We start from the raw sequence: 25,601 nt of genomic DNA, 5'->3' as shown, positions 1-25,601 counted from the left end.
TCCTCTTTTGGGAATTGCTGTTGGGAATTAAGGCAAATGTTGAAATACTGGTATAAAATCCTTCATTAACCATGAAAATTAAAAGAATTCACATGCATGTAGCAGAATTTGGTTCATTACGAAGAACAAACTTGCCAACTAAAAAGGCATAAAATTCATTTTTTATATCCCATAAAATTGTTCATACATTTTCTTCTTTATCGGTGGTCTCAAATTTTCAGTTTATGACAGTTTAACAGTATAATAAGCACTTTTTGTGACTCTCATGTTAGCTTTATATAGTTTTAAGATTATTAGCTATGTATAATTTCTTAATAGTATCCTGGATTTGAAGTCTTCATGCCAAATATTACTTGAATTTAGACATTAATCTTATAATAGCAGTTACACAAGTGTTTAAACTTAAATATTCAAAATGTTTTCGCATTGAGTAATTTGTTTATTTACATAGTTGTTCAATCTTCTAGGCCAAAAAAAAGGAGTTTTCACTGTTTAAGATGTCGTTTAGAATCCACTAGCTTCGCCAAGTATTTTTCAAACAAATTAGCTCTCACTGGTTATATAAAACTGGATTTCCTTTTTGTCAAAATAAGTGTTAAAATTTCTCAGTAATCTTTTAATTTATGCCGTATGTATAGTCTGTCTGTAAAACATGAAAGAGGGAGAAATTTCAATTATCATCAAATAAAGTTACCCAGGACTGTATCCAGGTGCTTGGTGTTCTAGGGGTCGGACCTCCCCCCCCCCCCCCCCCTTTAATCGACCATTTATGTTTTTGAATGGGGACAGATGGTTAGATTCCCCCTCCTTTTATCCAAGGTGGGAACACTTTTCATCCCTTTGAAAATGGCTAGAACCACCCCTGTTACCAATTACCAATTAGAAGTAACATAATTTATTCAGATGATATGAATACAGCCTGGCTCAGAACATTTTCTTTGCCAGCTTAGGCCAAGGTCTGTTATGTTTTAATTCGGTTCAAAAACATAATTTCAAAAAAATATATCAGCCCGGAAATATAATTGCAACATTTAGATTTATTGGCTTCTTTTAAGGCTTTATGTTGATATATATACATGTACTCAATTAACACTGACTAATTTGAAAATATCACGCACTGAAAATTTGGAACATTTCAGCAATTAGGTTAATAAAATAATTAAACTACGTGTGTTAATATTGAAATGTAATTTATTAACTGTTTTAACATAGCTACACGTTGTTAAATAGTGTAATATTGACGTAATTTCAGTTTGAATGTTGTGCTATAGTATAAAAGGGCAACCGTCTGTAGATAAAGCTCAATGAGTTAAATTTTATCAGCTTATTTGGCAGTGTTAATACCGTCAATAGACTTAAAAATAAATTTAATTAGCTCGTTGAAAAAGTTTTTCTTTCAATAGGTGTAGATATTTCTATTAATCAGCATAAAACACCTATCAGTTTCAAGTTTCTTTACTATTGTTGTCAATTCTATAATTGTAGATTAGCTTTGAACGTAATGTCATTTTATCATTCGGAAATCGGCATTTAATGTTTACTTATGTTCTTTCTGCACGATTGCCTTATCACTATACCCTAGCATTGAAAATCATAATTATTCGCCACAAATGGTTATCACCTAAAGACTTTGTGAATTCGATACATTTCAAAAGGAAAAACTTGTCAAGAACGTAAATTTAAAGTGCAATTCTCTGTTTTTATCAACTCATTCCCAAGTACTAAATTATTAGAATTTATTGGCTCTATAAGCCTTTCCCTCTTAAAAGAATATTTATCATACTTGAAACAAAATGTTTATCTTTTTATGCATGTTATGCATTACTCATAAAGTGTTTTCATATGTGTGGATTTTTGCTGTGTAATTGGCATTTTTATTTTTGCATGTCATTTTAAATGATAATTAGAATAATTTGACTGGTACTATCTTGTTCAGTAGCAATATACTAAACATTGAATAAATGAAGATGTACAATCATTACTGAGCCAGAAACCATAAGGCATCCCGAGGTCAATATATTGTCTGTAACTATAGGCAGAAGATGTATATATAATATGTTAAGCTCTGAGTCTACACATTATTATGAACTAACAAAGATCCAGCTCATGGCATAGTTTCTTTTGACTCTGATCTTATTTGACCTACATTGCTAGTTTCCCTGGTAAAGGCTCATCTGGTACTCATGCTTCCTCCACCTCCAAAAACTTTATGCTATTGATATAGCCAAAAGCACTGAAAGTGGCATTGAACACTAATAATCAATCAATTAAAAATCAGCATCAGACACCAATTCCTCTTTTATTTTATTTGACCAAGTTGAAGGAATCTGTTGACATGTCTAGTAAACCTGTGATCAGTTAATTACAATTGTGGCACAAAAATTTTAATTATAATCGCAACATATATATGTTTTTTTTCCTGTATTTCAGGGTTTATTTAGCCATGTAGATGACTTTGAAGCCTCAGATCGTACTACCTTTCGTATAAACATTAGGTATGTATACAATGATGAAAGACTAGAAAAAGATATGCTGATTTAAAGCAGCGATGCCCATAACCCCAAAAATATTTAAAAAAACAGTTTTGCCTTTATAAGGTTATTGTCCACAATTTTCTATAGATCGTTTCAGAAAAACAAGTAATTTTCTTTAAGGTTTATCTCAACATGCTAGGATAAAAATGTTGCCTAATTGTTAATGTTTTCTGCAGTGCCAAGGAAATGTATTGAGCACTGTTTGTCTGACAAAGTTCTGTGTTGATTTCTTTGATTTATGAAAATCTACTCCTTCAAAGATCAACTCAAAGAGGACTACCTTTATTTATACTGTAAAATCTGTTGGTCAAAAGCGGAATATTTAAATATATGCACTTTGAATCAAAGTCCATTATAAAGGACTTTCCAAAAAAAAAAAAAAATGTAGTCATCACCCAGCCAGAAACCAAGTATAAGAACTTTAAAAGGAAGCACTATTTTTTGTTGGGCCATGTGTAAATGTTCTAACTCATATTACTTTTATTTTTCAGCTATTTGGAAATTTATAATGAAAGAGTCAGAGATTTGTTACGACCCTCACTATCACAGCGCAATGAAAAATATACCCTGAAAGTCAGAGAGCATCCGAAAGAAGGTCCATATGTACAAGGTATGTGGAGAATACAATATTTTCGAGATTATGTGTAATGAAAAATATTTCTTTATATATGCTATTTGAAAATAAGTTAAAAAGAAATTTGGGGTATTATTCATCAAAGAAAAAGCAATCCAACAACACAAAATAATTTTGTATAGACATAATATAAGATGACCATAAAAAAATAACAAACAGTGGATTTGAAGCAGAATATTCAAATATTACAACCAATACATGCAATATGTCCTGCTAAATTTCTCTTTAAGTCTAGAGGTCAGATTTTAATTATCATCATGATCATATATATATATTACTATACAAAATTTGTCAATTAGATATTATTTCCAAGAACTCTTAGAACTCCTGAAAATATGTGACAATTACTCCAAAATATATCAATTTCAAGTTCTGAGAATTTTCTGTAATATGTTGTGAATTTTTACCAATTGACATAATCACTTTGATTTGAAGTAGGGTAAATATTTTTTTTGTTTTCACTATCTGTATGCCTAAACTCTAGCATCCTGGTAAAATATTTCCTTAGATCTTCAGATCACATTTTAATTATTACAAAACAATGTTGTGGATCATTAGATGCAGTATTTTCGAGAAATCCCAAAACTCTTGAACATCATGAACATTTAAAATACCGCTGGATTAACAACAACGCTTTAGTGAGCTGCAGCTCACTAAAGCGTTGTTGTTAATCCAGCGGTATTTTATTTATTTTTTTATTAACAACCCTGCATACCATCGTGTATCCTCTTTAGTGACTCTACCTTCACTTCACCACTAAGGCGTTGGTTCAGCAGTTTTTTATTTTTTATTTTTATTTTTATTTATCATGAACATTTGTAAAGATTTCTTCTAAGTAGACCAAATTAAAGTCTGGGAATTTACATGTGACACACCTCAATTTTGTTCCAATTGACCTTGTAACTTCAAGTCTGTGACATCAAATGTTTCTATTGTTGCGGTACAAAAGTATGTGATAATTTATTTCCTTCTTGGCAGACAAATTTAATTATTGTATCCAATTTCACAGCTAATGATATTTTTAGTATACTTTTAACAGATGTACTTGGACTTAAAATGCTTGTTGATATTTTTACAAGGTCTTCTTTTATTGATGTGGACAGAAATATAGAATCATAGTATTAAATATATGAACCAATATTTGCTTTTCATTATGCTTATTGAAAATATACCTATATATTATTATGGCCCATTTATGGGAATTATGTTTTCTGGTTTGCGTCTGTTTGTTTGTATGTCTGTCTGTCTGTCCTTCTTCAGGTTAAAGTGGTTAAAGTTATTGATCGAGGTTACGAGGTAGTTTTTGATGAAGTTGTAGTCCAATCAACTTGAAACTTAGTATACATGTTCTCTATGATATAATCCTTCTAATTTTTATGCCAAATTAGAGTTTTGACCCCAATTCCTAGGTCCACTGAACATAGAAAAATGATAGTGGGAGTGTGGCATCTGTGTACTATGGACACATGTATTTGTATGTAAATTTTATTTCTTCAAAAACCCAAATATAAGGTATTTTTGAGAGCTTATTTTAATGAAATCAATTGTTTTGCCATTTCAGATTTATCTTCACATTTTGTTAAAGACAATGAACAGATACAGACATTGTTGGACAAGGGAAATGAAAGCAGGTTAGTATCTTGATATTGTTATGTCGCTGATAATGTCAGATCACATCTCAAAGCCGTTATATAAGAATTGCCGAACGAATTAGAAGGGTAATATGGGAAAATATCACACTGCAGGTTATGATTGGTTTAATGCCTACTAAAGGCTGCAGAAAACGTCCTGTGTGTGATAAATTTGATATACGGTTCACTACTGACCCCCTACAGACCATAGAGGGTGAGTAAAATCCATAGATCTGGCCTTTGCCCTCACCTCCTAGGGGTTTTTCTAACCCTATATGGATCTGTAGGGAGTCAGTAGCGAACCATATAACTTATAAAGGAATGATGATTAAATTTGTTCACTGGTTTATTAATAATCCTTCATTTTTACTTTACTTGTATAATTGATTTGCATTTAAGGTCCAGTTGCAATGATGCATACATATATATTTAAAACAAAAACATGTTAAAATCGTTAAAAGTTTAATATGGTTTTAACCAGAATTGTAACTGCCATGGAAGAAAATCCATTCTTTAGTTCTGTACAAATGTACGAACTGAATTCATTGTCAAAAACTTAATTTTAATCAGTGTCTTTCTACTTGAGACATTGAAGATTACAAATGTAGTCCAAAATAGTATTACATTTGATTGGATATTTTACTCATATCGGTCATAATTACGTGACTTCTATATTTTATTTGTGTATGCTATCTTACATGCAAATTGGCTCCTTTACTGAACCATGCAGTGTCATGGAACAAAAAATATAGATTGTTCTTATAATGTACTCTATGCCAAAACTGTGGTGTCATACTATCAGTAAATTAAAAGTTCAAAAGAGTGTACTAAAATTATTATAATAATTTATAGAAATGACTACACCATTTAAATATTCATAAATTTGTTAAAACCTTTAATTAAACTTAATTGATAAAGGGTTCAACTGAAATTGTTTAAATTGAATGGAAATATTTTTGAAGTATTTAAATAGGAACAATACAATGTTGTGTGACCTATGGTGGGATGTTCAAACAAGACTTGACCGTGTAGAAATATTTATATAGATAATACCGCCAATACAGTTCAATAATGAAAGTAGATTTGAGATGAATGTTAGTTTAATATCTGTTATGTTTTTAAATATAATATTGAGAAGTTTAATGTTAGAAAGTACATTAAGTTTGTTGTATAAAGATTTATCGTTACAAACTCTTCTTGGTCTACATATTTATTTACTTTCTGTAAACAAATGGTTGAAAGGAATATTATTAAATATAGTTTATATCACCATTTGTATAAATGTTTTATCAGTGGTGATTTCATGCCAAAATTATTTTTTTGCATTTTGAAGAGAAACTGAAATGTATTCAGTATTTAACAAAAGCCACTTTAAAATGAATTCTTAGTACATTAGTAAGAATATAAAAATAATGTGATTTTATTGTTGTTTATCTTATCTGAAATATTAATGTTGAAGCAAGGTTAGAAAAAACTGGTCAATACATGTACTAGTATTGACCAGGTTGGTGTTAAATATCAGAACATAATTGCAAATACTGGACAACTGAAATTTTAATAAAACATTACTACAGTCCCTACCTGGTCATTTTCTAGCAATATGGACAAATAGTCACAGGACTAAAAGTCACTAAATTGCAAGGACCAAAACTCAAGGACCAAAACTCCCAATAAATTAGCTAACAAGTGTTTGAATATGTATAAGCAATATGTATGGAAAATCCTTGAAATAATGACTTTTCATATGATAATTTAAATAATTATTACCCACTCAACAAAGTTGCGGAGGGTATAATGTTTTTGACCCGTCACTCTGTCAGTCCGTCAGTCCTGTTTCTTGTCATCGCAACTCCTCTCAAACCACACAACAGAATTTCACGAACCTTTTTAGATAAAAAGGACATATTATGTAGTTGTGCATATCGACAGGAAATTACGATTCAATTTTTTTCTAGAAGTTACGTCCCTTTGAACTTATTTGCTTTAAGGTACTACTTCATCTCAACTCCTCTGAAACCACACAACAGAATTTCATGAAATTTTGTAGATAATAAGGACATACTATGAAGAGGTGCATATTGACAGGAAATTATTATTCAATATTTTTTCTTATACAATTTTTTATTCTTACACTTATTTAATTTCTCCGATGACAATGTGGGGACGTGGGGTATGTGAGCGTTCTCACTAAGGATCTTTAATTGCTCTTGTTATGCCACTCGATATTTTTGCATAATTATTATATGATTAAAAGTCCTAATGACCTGCATATGCCTAGTTCTCTTGACTTTGATTCCTCTAAAACAAAAACTGGACCAAAAGAAAGACTCAACAAACATATTAAAGGCTAAGATGGAAATGCTTGTGAGATTATTGTTTTATATCCTTTATTTGTGTAAAGTTTTGATATTAAATTTTTTTCTGTCTTATTCTAATCAGCCATTATACTACGGGTATATATATATATATTTCCCTTTTAAATATTTATAGTTCAAAAAAATCACATTTATTGTATAATCTGGTCAATATGACTTACATTTGACTGTTGGATAGATATTGCATCCATTGTCATTACATGGTTATAATGATAGTTAAAAGACATATTGTAAGGAGTTATTCATGGATTTAACTCAATCTCTATATTCATATTTTATATTTTCTAATTACAGAACTACAGCATCCACGTACATGCATGACCACAGTAGTAGAAGTCATGCTATCGTTACTATTAATTTTATTCAGGTGAGAAATGTTTTTTTTCTTTAAAAGATCAATAACATTCACAAATTCCCCAAAATAATCAGCCTTATATAATGGCGGTTTGTCCTTCTTTTCCTTTTATGACAATGATTTTCAATTGTCACTTTGTATTTATTATTTACTAGATGTACAATTTGGTGTCTTAGTGTAGTGCTTAATTTGTGCATAAATGTACTTGTATTGAGACATAATTATTGCATGATCTATTATCATTCCATTTGGAAAATAAGGAGATGTATGAGACAGCTACCTATCTGAGATAAAATAACATAGATGTTAGCAATTATATGTCAACATTAGGCCCTTAACAATGAGCAAAACATTAGGATCATAAGAAAGGCCCAGGCATAAAAATATGTAAACAATTGAAATGAGAAATCAAATGGCCTGATTTATATACAAAAAATGGAGATGTAAAAAAATGAAATACATCAACAAACAGCAAGCAGCCACTGAATTACAGCCTCCTAACTTAAAACATGATTGCTAGTTATCTTATGATGTTGAATAATTGTTTCAATTTCAGGAAATTCCTGTTGTGAAGAAAAGTTTTAAACAACAGGTTGAATTTATTGCATTCATGATTTTTTCTGTTTGTCCTTGATTTTTGATAAGTAAAAAGTAGATAAAATGGTTTCAAGCTGTTATTTTGGGATCCTAACTTATTTTTCCAAAGAAATACAGACCAAATTTGAATGATGGATAAGTAGCCAAATTCAAAAATACATTTGAAATATAGAATACCACTTAAAAAGCAAAAGAGTTCAATTTATGTTGTTAAACCATGACATCTTTTGGGAGCTTAAAATATTTAGAAAATAACAGTCCCTAAAAAGGTCTAATTCACTATATAAAAACATATTTTTTTAGAGAGCTTGTTTACTTAGGATTGCCTTTGCTTAAATATTTTTATTGTATTTTTAAAGCAGTTGAAACCATTTAATATGTTCTTGATTTTTTTCTCAAGGAATAAAGATAAACATGCTTAAAGGAGTGAAAAAGCTTATTTAAAAACATAATTGAAATAGTTTGAAGTATGCCTAATAATTAATTTTATAATTATAAAACGCTTGACGTTACTAAAATATTTATTCCGTCTGATTAAATTTGTTATGTCATCTTTTGACACTTCATTTTAAGGTCAGAAGTAGGTCATTGGTAATAAAGGGTAAAATTAATCTAATATTGAATGAAAAATAAGAGATTATCAAATACTTACGAAATACAATAGTATTAATGTGTCTACAATGAAGTACTAGCTTTGAAGGGATTTTCGACTAAAATTGAAATTAATCTGATATGATTCATTAAGGAGAGAAAGATTACGGTTTAGCTTAGGGCAGTGTTGCTGGATGTATTTAACTTAATACACTACTACTTATTAAATTCTTTGGTTTTTATCGTCCCCTGTAAATTAAATTTTAGATAGTTTGAATAGTTATGGGCTATAAAAACAAGGTCTAGTTGAGATGAGCAGTGTTTGATTGACTCTGGCTGTTATATACCCCTCCTGTTTATGTCCTAATGATAACTGTAGGTCTGATAATCGTAATGTTCATTGTAAACTGTTTTGATATAAGATCTGTTATTAAGCCCTGAGGTGCAGATCATTGATAGTTCTTATGTTCAATGTGTAGTCTTTAAAATGGAATATGACTTTTATAGACCATCGAATCAAACTGAGAAATATTTGTTATACAGATCAAACGATCAGTTTTAGTCCCTTGTTAAAATAATAACCTGTTATGGTAGTTCATAACACTACAGGGAGATAACTCTGTAAAAGTCAGCTGAAAGCTTAAATGAAGTTCTATTGTTTAGGATATTTTAAGGTTAAAGTGATCAAAATTGGTTTTAGTCAAACTGCTATATACCCAATGAAAATTATTTTTAGTGAGAGTGTTGGGTACCACCTTAAGGGAGCTGGCTTCTCAGTTTCAAAGTAATTAACTTTTCAAAACACTAGCGTATATTGATAGGGGCTTAATAAAGGAATCAAAAGAGCAAAAAAATTATATAGGTCACTGTGCTTGTTTTTGAGATAATAGCCATTGAAATTTTGGTGGGAAAATGTTCTCTCTTGACTTTTCATAGCTTTATCATTGACAAGTTTAAGTCTTCAAAAACTATTAAGGCCAGGATTTTTTAATTTGTTGGTTTACGGATCCACCGACCCGATTTTGCCTATTTCCAGAATAAAAATAAAATTGACTTTTCATGCTTTTTTATTTCCGCTGACCCTAACAAATACATTATCCCTGAAAAATAATTAAAATCTTCTTTTTTTTATGAAATGAAATGCATTAATCACTAACAAAATTGATAACACTTTCTGTTGTCAAAAATAAAACTCCCAGTTTATGTTTCTAAAAATAGACAAATCAATAATAACTGACCTTGAAATGTCGTTTTCGCAAATAATTTTGCGGAACGAAATCTGTGTTTAAAACCAATTACACAATAAGTTCGTTTCCCTTATTTTTTATCAGTCCTTAAGATGCATAATCTGACATAGAAATAGACTTGTCCAAATGTGGACAGGTGGAAGGCACCAAGATAAAGTTCTGAATATCAACAAATCATTTAGAATTTTCTTTTTTCATAGATAATAAAAAAAAATATCGTCCATTTGGATAAAAAAAACGGGAAAGCATGACACCAGATGAACCTGATATTCTCGTTTTTCCAATGGACGAGTCTATTACATTTTTGACACATGTGTTGAAACTTATTTTGGTACAATTTTTTTTACATTTTTTTCTTTATCAGTTTTCATGCTTTGAAGATCATTACTCACCAAGTTTTCTGGAATTGATTTACGCGAACTTGTTTTTCTTGTTTGTGAAATGACCATTTGATTTCGTCTTTGTCCGTGCACACACCCCTTTTTTACGGGAAATTATTAGAAAATTTCATGCGATATTTATTACATCTGAGCAAGAATATTTCATCGAACTAAACTTTTTAAAGAAATGATGACAAAATAGCATAACAAACATATTGTTAGAAAGGTGAAATATATAGTTATTTTGCATATTTTTCTGTCTTGAAAGATCTTGAAAGTTATTTTTTTTTCTTTTTTTTCCCCGACCAACCGACCCGACTTTTTCATGGGGAAAATCCGTAAACCAACAAATTAAAAAACCGTGGCCTAAAAAGTAATTAAAATTTTATAAGACTTTAACAGACAGCTTATCATTGTACATGTAAAAGAATTATAAAAAGAAAAATGGGGGTCACCGGGCAAATTTTGTTAAGGCATTCAAATGGATAAAACCAGAGGATTCCGAAAATCTTACCAAAATTCCAAAACATGACAAGCGAGCTTCCTTAATCAAACCTAATCTAGAAATCTGTTATTGCTGTTTTTTAGTTTGTAATTTTTGTGTCATTGGGTTTTTGTCTCATTTGGGCTGTTGTAACATCTCCTTATATTCATGTAAATAAAACTAAAACTTCATTTAATAATTTCATGGATCCAAAAACTTTTCATTATTCACCTAAGACCAGGAACTTTTATTAATTTAATTTGAAATTTAAAAGCAAGAATGTTCAGGACCTAAGCATTTTAAGAGCTACAGCAGAGTGTAAAGTTGGTTACAATAGATAGTTACAGCAAATGCATGTGTAATACAACAATAGATGGTGAAATATGCATGCTGTCAGTAAACCAATAAGCCAGCTATGCAAGACGGAAAATAAAAGAAAAACCAGTTTTATGGTTGCTTTTTCATGATTTTGTTGATTTTTCAATATTTTATGACTATAAATCATATGCAGTTTGAAAAAGGTTATTTTTAATTGAACATAGATTATTTTTTCTCCACAGGCCAAGTTAGATGATGATCTACCTCATGAAATTGTTAGCAAGATACATTTAGTGGACTTGGCTGGAAGGTAACTATTATTCACAGTGCACCACTTTTAGGTTATAGCATCAGATCTGGTCTGTACTACTCACCCTTTGCTTTAGCATCAGATCTGGTAATTTTTAGCAGTGTACTATTTGAAAATTAAATCAACCAATGCCAACTGTGATGTTGTAGAGTTCACCCTTCTAGTGTAGTTGGTTGTGGTTTCAATAAACGTATTTACACTTTTGGTATTTAGCTGAATTTTGTCTCCAAATGACCTTAGATCGCCTCCGAATAACCTTTTGACCTCAAGAAACAATCTCTTTTTTATTGTGATGTCAAATATTTTGAATTGTTATGTCAAAGTTTACGGGAACCTGTGTGATTCTACGTAATGGCGGACAAATTTGCATACAAGTGTAAATACATCTATATCTGACTGTAAAACAAAGATGTTAATATTAATATTGTAGGAGTAGGAGCGTAGACAGGTTGGCATCAATCTGGACAATTCTTGTAATTCTTGCTTCTAGCATCATTTTTGTGTCTGTTTATTCCTAATATAATGCTGACTGCATAAAAAAGAAATAGTTGCTGAAATTGTATATGTTGCAAGGCAAATTAAAACTACCTATGGATAATAAATATATTTAAATTTATGGACAATAAAATGAAAGCAGGACAGTGCATTGTAGTAGAACAATGGTATTTGTAAGCCTCAGATTTTGATTCTTAATTACACATATTAGATAGCCATGCAATTTTAATGTAGTATTTAATTTCCTCTCATGTAAAATCCATTGACATAAATATCAATGCTAAATTTAATTGCTTAAAGTGAATTTGATTTTAGATTAATTGGTATTTATCAAATTTGAAAGATGATAATGCGAAAGTTTAGTCCTTCTTATATTTTCTACAGATGAATGACTCGTCATTTTTGTCGGTTTCTCTTTTGAGATTTTTTTTGTGGAATGATGACAAAACACAAATATAAAGAGTCCTATATGGTTGTCACTTTGCATTTTGAAAAGAATTCCAATTTGCTAAAATGTTTCACCTAGATGAATTCATCTCTTTGAATTGATTAAGTGGTAAAAAATAGTTTAGCTTACTACTACTGAGAGATTCTTAGTATGAAGCAGTTGTACTGTAATAACAAATATTGAGAACTGGGAAGAAGGTCCATTTCCCTGTCTGGGGAATAATACCAGCTTAGATTACTTTAGGTGCTTTTATGTTATTTATAAGTTGATAGTAATGTATTATTATGCAATTGCAGAAATGCTTGAGAAAGCAGTGGCGCATTCCAAAATTTTCTGTTTCTAAAGATTTATGGCTTTTATTGGCACAAAATAATCCTAATAACATTTCTAGAATTAGACTCCTCTTTCAAAAATCCTAGAACAGCCCTTGGAAAGTATCATTGAATTTATTTAATAAAAAACAAAACAAAACAAATCCATGTTCTGTAATCATACACTGATAGTGAGGAAGGAAGAAGTCTATATATAAATAGGATTGGTATGGTATGGAGGCGGCCATCATTTATTACAAATTTAGGTGTTCTTGAGTGTATTGCCTTTGTCAAGTTGAGAGGGATGCATATTTTAAAAGGCAATACATCAAGTTCAAATAGTCAGACTTTTTAATGCAATCTCATAAACCAAGCATTCTTTTTAACAAATTCATTTCTACCTGAGCAATTTAAATTTCACAGATGATTAGACCAATCACATTATCCGGTGTGTAATATGCATTTACGATGAGGATTTTACATGAGATGATGAGACAAGTATTATCATGGAATACTATTTAGGGATTAGTTGGATGTAGTGATGATTTGAGGTCAAAGCCATAAAAAGCCACATTTGTTATCAAATAAAGTTCAAATAAAAATTTGTGAAGGGATATTGCAGAGGGCTGATTTTATCGTTAATTAATTAGAAATATTATAAAAAGCATTTGTACATGGTGTAAGGATCATTTTTCAATCAAATTATTTATCAGTTTAATATTCTTTGATTTTCAAAAAGTTTAAGAATTGCTTTTAGGACATTTTAGTCAAACAGTGCAGTATATTGTAAAGGTGACTTTCCAATTGACCTGGCCTTGAGGTCATAAAAATTCAAGTACAATTATTGTACTCAGACTCAATATCAACCAATCAAAATACTTGATTTAAAGTTTTAAACTCAGTACTGAATAATGTTTTATGACCCAGAATCCAGTCTTAATAGTTCTTTTAGTGACAAGTAATAATTGTATGGTGGCATTGTTATAACTGGTAGAAAAACGGCAATAAAAAAATAATTTAAAACATAAAAACACAAGAAAATGATTGTCCTTATTGAGGTATCTTATCAAAGGTTTTCCTCAGTAATATATTTTTTAGATAATTTTGGTGTTGAATAAAAGGCAGATTTTTGATAAGCTCTTTTATATTTCTTCACAACTTTTCTAGACTTTAGAACTTGTTATATGTATATATTCATATTGTTGAAGTCCATTTGTCGACAGCAAAACTTATCTGAGAATTTTATGCCTAACCTATGAAATTAGCCAGCATTATGTTTTCTAGACTCATTGTGCATGTGTCTGTCTGTCTGGTCATCTGTCCAATATCTGGTCAAAGTTTTAATTTTAGGTAGATTACCATGAACTTGGTTTCATGAACTTGAAAGTAAGTTTACATGTTCATTATGATGTGAACTTTTTTATTGTAATATATGCCAAATTAGAGTTCTGAACCAGATTTCAATTTTCTTTGAGCAATTAATGCGATTGGAGAAAAGTGCAATTGGACAGGTAGTCTTGTTTGTCATTGGGTTGCTTCCTCTTTGTTATTTATATTAATCCTTTGGTATGATTTCTTCCATACACTGGTATCTCACAAGAATATTGTCTTATGTACAATACAGTCTATACCTTAACTTTCTATGTTTGGATTGTCATACAAATAGAAAAAAACCTCTTACATATTTTGGTAGACTAAATACCATCTTAGACGATCAGATTATTTGATAGTTGAATTCGTTTATATTTTAACTTGCTTTTGATAAGTACCCAAATCAAATTAACGTGCTTTGATAACATTTCAAATACTTCTATAGCCAGTGTTCGGTATTATATCACTACTATTACAACATTGTAATGAATGTCTCTTTAATAGCCCTCATAATCAAAAATAGTATTTAACAGTCGAATTTATTCTTTTGATAATATGAAAATAGATATTTGTGATATATATGAAATTAAATGAGAGGATGAAATGTAATCTGATTTTTATGACTTTTAACTGGATAGGCAGATTATTAAAAATATAAGTTTACTGTTCCCATCATAATTTTTTTTTAATTTTGGTAAACCAGTTTGACATCTTATATCTTCATTAAAGCATTAATAAATGAATGCCTTTATTCAGTTAACTATATGTCTGAAAATTACCTCAGTGAGGTTACAGAAATCCATTTCAATATTCTGTTTTAGAATAAAGCTTCCATCATTGTCGGGGGGGCCTGGTTGGCCATGTGGTCTATGTAGTTTAACTACTGTATCACTAGCCTGTCAACACTGAGGTTGTGAGTTTAAAACCCACAAGTTGCAGGTATGCTCGACTCCAATCTTAATTGACAAAAATTTTCAGTTTTCCTGCTGAAGATAGACACTGGTTCTTTTCTGGTTTTCTGACTTCCTCCACTATAAAAAGTGTCTGCTACTAAACAGCCAATAGTGCTGAAAGTTGTGTTAAAATCAATCAATTAATCAATGAATCAATGTCAGCTCCATCATGACAATGGTTTAGATATTACATGCAGGATGTGAAATGTTTACCCTTTCTGTGCTTAATCAATCCAACAACTGGTTATGTAGGAATATAAAAAAGAAAATATGGTATGATTGCCAATGAGACAACTCTCATCAAGAGACCAAGTTGCAAAACTTAGTTTCCTGAATCCACTATAAATAAATAGGTTTAAACTAAAGAGACCAAATGACACAGAAATTCACACCTATAGGTCACTGTATGGCCTTTAATAATGAGCAAAATCCATACCGCATAGTCAGCTATAAAAGGCACCAAAAAGACAAATGTAGAACAATTCTAACGAGGAAACTAACGACCTAATTTTATGTACAAAATAAGGAAAGACACACAAATATGTAACACAGCAACAAACCACAACCACTGAATTTCAGGCTCCTGACATGGGACAGACGCATTCTGAATGTGGCAGGATTAAACATGTGATTATGAGAATGCAAAAATTGAACCATTAATGAGTCTAGAAGAAAAATATGAGTCACAGTGTAATGACTTAACAAAATCAAAACTTCTTCAACTAATCATTGTTAATCTTCAAAAATGCTTAAACAACATGTGCAATGTCTGTATTTATAAAGATTTATAACATTTTACCATGAACCATGCTGGACTGAGCTTTATTCATTTTAATTGTTCCATGATACAGTGTTTTATAGACTGCAGTGCATGTGCTCTTTTTTTTTATTTTGAAATAAATCTTGAAAATTTATAGGCTTCATAAGTAAATAGTTCAGGAACTATAAACCCTGTTGGTATACAATATTGCTGTACTTTATTTGGATAAAACAAATGTAATAGTTTACAATGCTTTTTAAAATGTGCTAAGTAGTAGTGAAGTTGCATGTCATTTTAACAGTATAATCATGTTACGTCTCTTAATGTCTTCTTGTCCATTGTATTTTATGTTTATAGTAGCTATAAAAGGCTAGTTCATTGTGAAATTCAGAAATTAAGTCTGAAAGGTCTCTCTGCCCTGATGTTACCAAGCGGAAGTTCAGTTCACCCTACGATCAGTACATGAAATATAGTTTAATTGCCCTGTAAAATCTAAAGTAGTCATGTCCTTCACATTTCAAATTTTAAGTTCAGTGCAGAAAGTTACAGAGCTATAAAGGTTAAAAGAATGACAATTCTATTAGCTCTTTATATGTACACTAAATTTGAATTAGCATAAACTATCACAAGAAAGCAACAGTCTAAGGGAAGATTCCGGACCTTAGACAGGAGCATAAGCATTATGCAGGTTAAAGAAATTCTTGAAATAGTAAACCTCTTCATAGCCTGTTCAGTAGTAGAACAAATGATTGGATTAAAAACAATATGCATTTTCAAGATATGTGTTCATCACAAATTAAGAAACAAACTGTAAAGAACCAGCAACAATCTCTGCAAAATTATTGATGCTGAACAGATGCATAAGCATGTTGCATCCCATGGTATTAGTAGTTTTTGTAATCTTTGCCTCCTCTTATTTGCTCGCTCAGTAGTAATACAAAGAGGAATGTTTATAAAACATTATGCATTTAAAGTTATGTTTTCATCACACATTAAGAATGTTGAATATTGAACTGGTAATAAAATGCACTTTTAAATATGTGTTACAAACTCGTGTTCAGCTTAATGTTTCAACGATCTCTGTTTGTATAACAATGTCATTGTCATAGTATTGTATCTTGTTACGATTATTCAAAAATTGATTGTATCAAAAAGGATTTTTGTATAAGGGGTTGTTGTTCAAAAGAAAACGATGCATGTATTAGAAATCGTTTGATCGAATGAGGTTGTTGATTTCAGATTGCATAACTTTGTGATGAATGTAGATTTATATAAGTAAATATTTGTTCCTCTGCTGACTTTTAGCTCGGCAACATGGAATTTAAATATTGCTCGATATTACCTTCAATTGAAATAACAAATAAATACTTCAAACGATGTTTGTATCTAACTTACATAAATTGTTTATTCATTTAATTTATTGATGAAAAAGTGTTAATTTCTCTTTACTTATAAATAAAGAGGAATACACAAATGGTCACTTTAATCTTTATTTGAGTGTAAATCTTTTCTTTCTTTTGTGTAGTTTAATTTAACTTTTAACTTCTTTATATATAAGATAGTTTTCATTTTATTTATTTTTATTTGTTTAAAGCTGTTTGATAGTGCTTTTGGAATGTTGTTATTTCTTTTAAACTGTTTCATATCATTTCTCAGTATATTGGCACAAAGCTCAATGTCCATTTCTTGCAGAAGTTTCTTTACCTCAATGCAGAAGTCCTCATGGTTTTATCTGTTTATAAACAATTGAAGAATTGAAATATTACGTGTAATATTATTTTTATCTTAAAAATATATAAATAGTTTTTTTAAGTTAAGAAATTCTGGTATGAAGAAGTAAACCCAAATGGCTTGGAAATTCAGGTTGCTGTTCCTGGTCGAAAATCTTAAGTTGCTTTTTTTTGTTGAGCCTGGTGGACTGAATTTGGCTTTAATATAAAGTTTACAAAAGACTTTGTACTAAGTGTTCATTATTATGTCATGTTAATATTCTGTTCTGAATTATTTATCAACAACAAATACCCCCTTCCTAATATATTATCAACCCTGTTTCATCATATTAAGAAAAACATAAATGAAAGCTATAACTATGTTTATAGCAGTTTGATGTCTTACAACTTTTTATGGAGAAATACTGCAGATGTTCATTCAAACTTCAATTAAGATAAATTAACAGGATTATATTTATAGGCTGGAATGTTCTTACTATATAACATTTGCAACTAATTTGGTTATTCTGTTCTATTTTCAGTGAGAGAGCAGATCCAAACTGGAGTTTGAATTATAAAGGCAGACTCAAAGAAGGGTCAAACATTAACAAATCCCTGGTCACGTTAGGAAATGTTATCAAAACCCTAGGTATGATAAAACAACATGTTAACATGTATTGCATGTCCTTGGAAAATGTTATTGAAATATTATCAAATCTTTATGATGGTGCACCAAATTTACAGAAATGTATTGTAAATTATTTGATTTTGTGTTTAAACAGTGTATGTTAAAAGAAATCTTACATAATATATACAAACAAATTCAAGTCACTTGAGGTTCAAAATGTCTCATTTGATATGCTTAGTATTAACGTAGACAAGTCAGAAAGTTTGGCAGAAATTGTGTCCTTTTCACCATAGTTTCCATAATTTATACCTCAAAATTAGACCAGTCACTGAAAACATAATGAAAAAAGGTCTACACTATGCATATTTCCAACTATACTTGAATTTACTTTTGAACAGACTTGAGGAAAAAATGAAATCTATGGAGGAACAATCATATGTCTTAATAACACTTGTTAAAGCTTAAGACCTACAATCACATTTTTTTCATAAGAAATAACTATTTACTTGGCAGCTGAGAAATCAATACTATCATGGAGTACAGACAGTCTAGGGTCCACTCAGAGTTTTGCCAGTAGTGGTGGTGGTGAAGGCAGGGCCAGTCCTTTCTGTAGTCCTAAACGTATGCGTCTACCATACATACCATACAGAGACTCCGTGTTGACATGGTTACTGAAAGACAGTCTTGGTGGAAACTCCAAAACAATTATGATTGCCAGTAAGGGGTCATCCATAATTGTCAACCATTTTCTAAAGTGTACAAAACATACACTTTTTCAGACCCCCCACCCTCCCTCTAAAAGTGTACATCAACCATTTTCAGATTTCAAGACAAGAATCAATCATTCTTAATAAAAAGATGATCCTGTCTATTACAATTGCATTTAATATTGAAATTTGCAATGAAAATAAACTGAAATATATCAGACTTGTTTTATTTTAATTTTTTTTTAAAAAGCGTACGGTAAAAATGTTGATTTTTTAACCCCCTCCCCCCAAGTTTTGGAAAATGGTTGACAATTATGGATGACCCCTAAGTTATCTATGAGATTTTTTTAAAGTTTAGTGTGTGCCCCACCTACAATAGAATTGAGAATTGTGATTTCTAGTCTTTGTTCATCTGTTCATTTCTGTGTCAGTTTAAAGTATTTGGTCAATAATGATGATTGTTGGTTGCCTAACATCCACTGATGATCCAGTGGGAATTTTGTTAAAGGTAGTTTATCATGAAGTTCTGATCACATCAATTGAAACTTATTAGTAAATTTAAATAGTATGCCAAATTAGGGTTATGACCTAGATTTCGTGGTTCACTGAACTTGTAGAAATACATTCATCCCATTTCTAGCCTCAATATAAAATTATGTATACAAATGAGAAAGTAACCAAATTACATGATAACAAAAGTTACCTATCAACATGATCCCTTACTCGGGTCTTGTATATGAACCTATGATTGGGTTAAATTTTGAGATCCCATCACTGTCTCTCATTTATAAATCTCTATCAAGAATCTATGAATGTTCACCCTACTTGATGGTAGTACATGTACTGTATAAGATTTTGTGTTAAACAGTAAATTCTGATACTTTAAATATGTATGATACATGGGCTATAAAATAAAAGTTGAACCTAAGAATGTTAAGTCAAAAGTTGAAAGAAAACATTAATTGAGTTCATTCAATCAATTTTACATTACAACTTTATTTATATTCCAATTTTCTTTGTAATATTTTCTTCGTAAATTGTCTGACATTTTAGTAAAAGTGTAAGATTGTTATAAATATCCAATTAAAATTAGATTATGAGTTTATAAGGAAGGGGCAGGTCTTGTTCAACATTTATATATTATGTCCCGGAATAAGATATAATTGAACATTTCGTTTTATTTATCTTTTCAGTGTGGTCTTATATACCGCATGCAGGGAACTTTTAAAATTTAATGAATACAACAATTGTATATAATATTCTTTGTTCGTCATACATTACTATTTAGCACCTTTTAAATGACTTTTGTCTCATACTTTATTGATTTGAAGTGTTTTATGTCTGTCTGACTTTTGTTTAATTATCGTCTTTTTTCCAGCTATCTCCCCAGCCAGTATTTGTTACAATGAAACCATCAGTACCCTCAGATATGCACAGAGAGCCAAAAATATTGTGAATAAACCAAAGATTAATGAGGTATATTGCTGTAAAGAATAAAGAAAGTGCTGTGGATTCATTAATTTTCATTGGTATCATATTTCGTGGATTGCTAAAAACTTCGTGGTTTTGCCAATCTCTGCATACAAAGCCTATTGAAAATACTTTATTCATTGAACTTTCCAATTGGTGGTTCACCTGTACCCATGAAACCAACGAAAATTGGTATCCTCACAAATTCAGAATATATATGTTAACTTTTTTCTAGATAAGTTTTCAACTCTCTTATATGTTACGGATAGAAAAAAAATGTAAGTGTCAAAAATTTTGCTGCAAAAACATGACCTGAAAGAATAATTAATTTTTATTTGTCTAAGAAAAAAATTATAATGATAAAAAATTTTGATTGTTTAGATGGTTTGTTCAAATGTCAGAAATGAGAGAGGGAAAACAATACAACTGGTAGTCAACCTCCTTTAGAGATAAATAAACACATCCTCAGTAATCAAATTGGTTGCCACTTGAATTGGATCTTATAAAAACTTGTGAAAAACATATACCAAGTAGACGTTGCTTTTTACGTAATGAATGGTTATCTGGTAATTGTTGTTGTGACATGCATTCATTAAAGAATAAATGCAGATTTACAGTTGGTATGCAATTTTAGAAACTGACGACACCCTTGTGTTCCTATCATAATCATCTTTTATTACTTATTATATACGCCACAGACATTTAAATTACTAATATAATCTTTTATTCTTTTGAAAGAAAAAGTTGTTTATCAAATCTCATTTGTAAATAACAAAACATGTCTTTATGAAGTTGGTGAATGAAATTCAAATAGTGTATGATATAGATTTGTCCCATTCAATGAAAATCAAATAATACAAGATAAATCTTTGTTCGGACAATTCGGGTCTTCAAATTACTATCCCATGTACATGATATCTCCCTGCGATGCACTTAAATTTTTGACGAGATGTCATTTTGACAGTACAGAAGGTGTGGTGTATAAATAGACTATTCTCACTTATAACAAAATGCTTATTGCATAGATACCTTTTAATATCGTCAGAATAGAGATATGATCTAAATTAAGACATTTTACGCATTTTAATCCTTGCTTAAACAGTTTCTCCTATAGGGAAGTCCAATATGAAATATTTTGATGGGTTTTCTTTTCACACCTTTAATATAATGGAGTGGAATTTATATAAGTGATAATGATATTACTAAGATCAACATGCCAAGTTTGATTGAAGTAATATGAGTTTCTAACTAATATGTGGAGTGCAAACATTCCTGTGTGTTTTAATACTTAAAAATATATATATTAAAATGATCTTCAAAACCTTAAATATTTTCTCCTTAGACATGTATGCTTTTACCCTCCCACTAAAAATAATATTTGCTTTGATGGATAGTACTCATTCAGTTATCAATTTTAAGGAAAATCCTGTCTTTTTCTCATTGTTAATTAAAATTTATTGCAATTATCTATATTAAAATCATGAAAATTATACCACATGCAAGGTGTCAGTTTATAATCGTAACTTTTTTCTAGTTTTTTTTTTCCTACAGTTTACTGATTAAATTGTATATGATCATTTTGATTATCCCTTCCTTGAGATTGCATTCTATTAATATGACATTTGTATAAACCTTCTAAACTATAAGAATAGATCATGATGGTATTCTGCATGGTCCTAGACCATTCATTTGCCTGTCCAGTGTCTTAAACTTTTATTACATATTAAGCAGCTTCTGCATTTTAGAATGATTTGATATATGGTCTGATATTTTATGATGATGAACATAGAACTTTTGTCAATGTCTATCTCATCTAACACACCATTTTTATGTAGGCTTTTCATTACACAGTTATCACAAACATACCAGATAAAAAAAAATATACTTTCCTTTTTGTAGTTACCATGCAAGGTTTCTTTAAGAAATTATTATTGTATTAAAAAAAGCAGTCAATGTCCATGCAGATTTATTTTTTAAAGATAGTATTGAAAGGAATTCTATCGACCATCCCTATAATAAGTAAAATCACTAAAATACTGAACTCCGAGAAAAATTCAAAAAGGAAAGTCCCTAATCAAATGGCAAAATCAAAATCTCAAACACATCAAACGAAAGGGTAACAACTGCCATATTCTTGACTTGGTACAGGCACTTTTAAATTTCTGTTTAAGGCACCCGCATGCAAACAATGATAATGTCACATGATAATTGTTCTTCAAATTAATACAGATTTATTTGTTTAATAGGATGCCAGTGTGACATTGATAAGAGAACTAAGATCAGAGATTGACAGACTTAAAAATATGCTGTCAACTTCACAAATGGTAAGTTGTCTTCCCCTGGGTTTGTTGGTATTTTTCTACTCCATAATCCACAGTTTCAGATCTAAGGCACTTTAAGAAATTTAATTGTCCATTTTTCCATGTTTAAGTGTATGCATATTTGGTACATATTTGATTTTTCTCAGATTTCTTTAAAAATGTTAAGCAAAATTCATTTTTCATAGTTGTGAAACTGTGAAATAAAAAGAGATAAATTTGGAAATTATCCATTTAAGATTAGCTGGAATGAAATAGATGATTGTAGGGCTTAAAGAAATGTTTTGCTTGCAAATGTATAAAATGACACAATATTTAGGATCGGTAGAGTGTCTTGTCTGCTTTATTGTTTAAGCTAGATAGAGCATTGTTATATATGCTATAGTGTCTTTATTGTCTGTCTATATATATCTTGCAAGGTAAATTATGGTATTTGAAATAAAAGTTGCAAATATTTTAAAAATATGTGATGGATTACTTCATTTGCAGCATCAGCCTCGTTTGCACAAATCCCCCAAATTTTTACAAATGTTTGTTTAATGACTAACTATATATGACTTGAATATGACAATAATGAATGCTGTGAATAATTTAACAAAGATATTGACCACATACAACCATTATTTACTTGAATAAGCAATTTGAAAATAATTCAGGGATTAAAGGTTGCTATGGGATGCTATAGACAAAATTCAGGGATGTTAGCTTTCCAAAAGATGTAATTGACAAAATAATTTTTTAAAGAAACTAAATTGTAGATCAGTAGATAACACAAGCTAGATTAATCATTAGAGCTTATGCATGTCTTGGCTAGATATAGAATCTTGTATTACAGGGGTTTTATCCTACCAGTGATGTGATGTATGTTGTTCCATTTCAAAAATTGCACAGAGAGGTAACAAATTCACTTATAAAAACTTAAGGATGCACTTGTAAAAGCTTAATAATTCATTTCAATGTATATTTGTTTGGACAAAAATCATAGTATTTTGTTGTGTGTGTATAAATGCAATGCTGTCCATAATGGAAATGATAAATATTCTTATTCTTTTATATGTATAATATAATTGAATACTCCATCAATATACATTTTCTGCAAAGAATTATATGTAAACTATATATCAATTGAAGCATTCATGGAGTTTATAACTGATCAAGTGAAGAAAAAATATCTTAAAAAATAATTAATTTCATGCTTAATGAAAGTAGTTTTTACTTTTTTACATTTTTTTTATATTTATTAGATGATTTGTTTCATGACATCCATATAGAAATATTTTGTTTAAATAAATGCATTCGATTTTGAATTGCATTTAGTTGTAGTGTATAGTCCAAGGGAGGTAATTCAGTTTTCCAACCAATAATTTTCAGGGAGAAAGCATGCTTCCTATTCAAGATTCAGGTCAAGCTCTTGAACAACAATTGCAGCTTCAAGAAGACAGGGTAAGTTTTTTTCTGATCATCAAGATTGATAAAAATCGTAAATATAGAAAACAACCAGCTTAAGATGGTACCTAACACTACAGGGAGATAACTCTGTAAAATCAGCTAAACGTTTTAATTACGTTGCGTTGTTAAGGGAATATTAAGCTTCTCAATGATCAAAATTAGTGTTTGTCAAACTGCTATATAACCAGTATCATTTTTCTGATAAATTGGTTGGTTCAAATTTTTTGGAATTTTTATATTTTTGTCAAATGGTCAAAGTAAATACTTCGCTAAAATTTTATGAAAATTAAACGAGCCAAATCAGTTTTAGTGAAGGTGTTGGGTACCACCTTAACAGTTAGCAGTCTATGACTGAAAATTATCAGGTATTCTCAGTTATGACAGTTATCAGAATGTCACCAAAATGATAAATGATAATTAAATTGAAAGTTAATGAATTTTTCAGTATCAATATGTTATTGACTTTTGATTTTGACTTCTTGATTTTCCAACCAATCTTTATGAACTCTTTTCAAAAGGTCAGAATTCTTTTTTATTTGTATATTTTCTAAATTGGTTAACCAACATGTAACTTTTTGCAAAAATTCCAGAGATAAAAGGACAAAAATATTCATTTCATTACAAATTATTGAATAATAGGTGCCTGCTGGATGTATCAAGATGTACTTTATATTTCTCTTGAAAACATTGACGATAGATACTAAAGATCCTGCTATTTCCAATTCTTGATTTAACACCTTGTAGTACATGTAGTAATATATAAATGATTATACTTTTTATTATTTAAGTGCTAGTGTCTCTCAATGAAATAGCACTTATTTATAAAAGTATTTACCTTAGAGAACCCAAAAATCTTAACAACACTAGTTCAAGACTTCAAATTTAGTATTTATCTACATTTGAGATGATATTTTTAGGCAAACAAATTGACTCAAACCTGGATGGATAAATGGATGGAGGCACATGAAATTATCAAGGTAGTTTGATTATAATTAACAATCTTATTTCCTTCAAATTGCTACTAATCTTTTTATTTTAATGTCTTCTTTCAATTTTTAGAATATTTATCATGTTGATATAGGAGTAGAAAAGACCTTATTTTTTTTTGCTTTGTATTGTTTTTCATAACATAAGCATAATAGTGTGAGTCAATGAAGAAAAAAGTACTTTTAAAATTTCAATTTAGAAATTTAAATTTTTCAATAGGACATAGTCTGAAGTAAGTTTTTGTATGGTAAAAAATGTTATAAAAGTTTTTGTTGTTATAGGAATCTGATCTGAGTATTAGAGGACTCAATAAAGCCAGTTCCATGGGAGTGTTGATCGATTCACAAATGCCACACTTGATTGGAATGGACAGTGATATTCTTAGTACGGGAGTTATTATATACCATCTAAAGGTAGGACCACTAATACAACATTTGATCTTGAAAGATGTGAAATTCTCATAAGTTATTATTACTGTGGATTCATATTTATACCCCCGCTTTAAAAAAGGGGGGGTATACTGTTTTACCTCTGTCCGT

The 25,601-nt window shown here is 30.0% G+C and overlaps 1 protein-coding gene across 3 annotated transcripts in view; it reads left to right on the top strand.

Moving 5' to 3' along the window:
- LOC143068823 (uncharacterized) overlaps positions 1–25,601 on the top strand; it is an 80,471-nt gene that overhangs the window by 14,416 nt on the left and 40,454 nt on the right. For 2 of the 3 annotated variants that reach the window (XM_076243140.1, XM_076243139.1), the window contains exons 6-18: positions 2,431–2,495; positions 3,026–3,144; positions 4,730–4,799; positions 7,469–7,541; positions 11,389–11,456; positions 18,046–18,152; positions 18,645–18,848; positions 20,217–20,314; positions 22,555–22,632; positions 23,462–23,521; positions 23,998–24,069; positions 24,993–25,052; positions 25,344–25,475. In XM_076243140.1, coding sequence (XP_076099255.1) covers positions 2,431–2,495; positions 3,026–3,144; positions 4,730–4,799; positions 7,469–7,541; positions 11,389–11,456; positions 18,046–18,152; positions 18,645–18,848; positions 20,217–20,314; positions 22,555–22,632; positions 23,462–23,521; positions 23,998–24,069; positions 24,993–25,052; positions 25,344–25,475 — 1,206 coding nt within the window. The remainder of the gene's footprint in view (positions 1–2,430; positions 2,496–3,025; positions 3,145–4,729; positions 4,800–7,468; positions 7,542–11,388; positions 11,457–18,045; positions 18,153–18,644; positions 18,849–20,216; positions 20,315–22,554; positions 22,633–23,461; positions 23,522–23,997; positions 24,070–24,992; positions 25,053–25,343; positions 25,476–25,601) is intronic. The other variant, XM_076243141.1, reaches the window with a different exon arrangement.

The sequence above is a fragment of the Mytilus galloprovincialis genome, chromosome 3 (genome assembly GCF_965363235.1).
Source record: "Mytilus galloprovincialis chromosome 3, xbMytGall1.hap1.1, whole genome shotgun sequence".
In the NCBI taxonomy this organism is placed as follows: Eukaryota; Metazoa; Mollusca; class Bivalvia; order Mytilida; family Mytilidae; genus Mytilus; species Mytilus galloprovincialis.
This window is presented reverse-complemented; position numbering and strand designations above follow the sequence as displayed.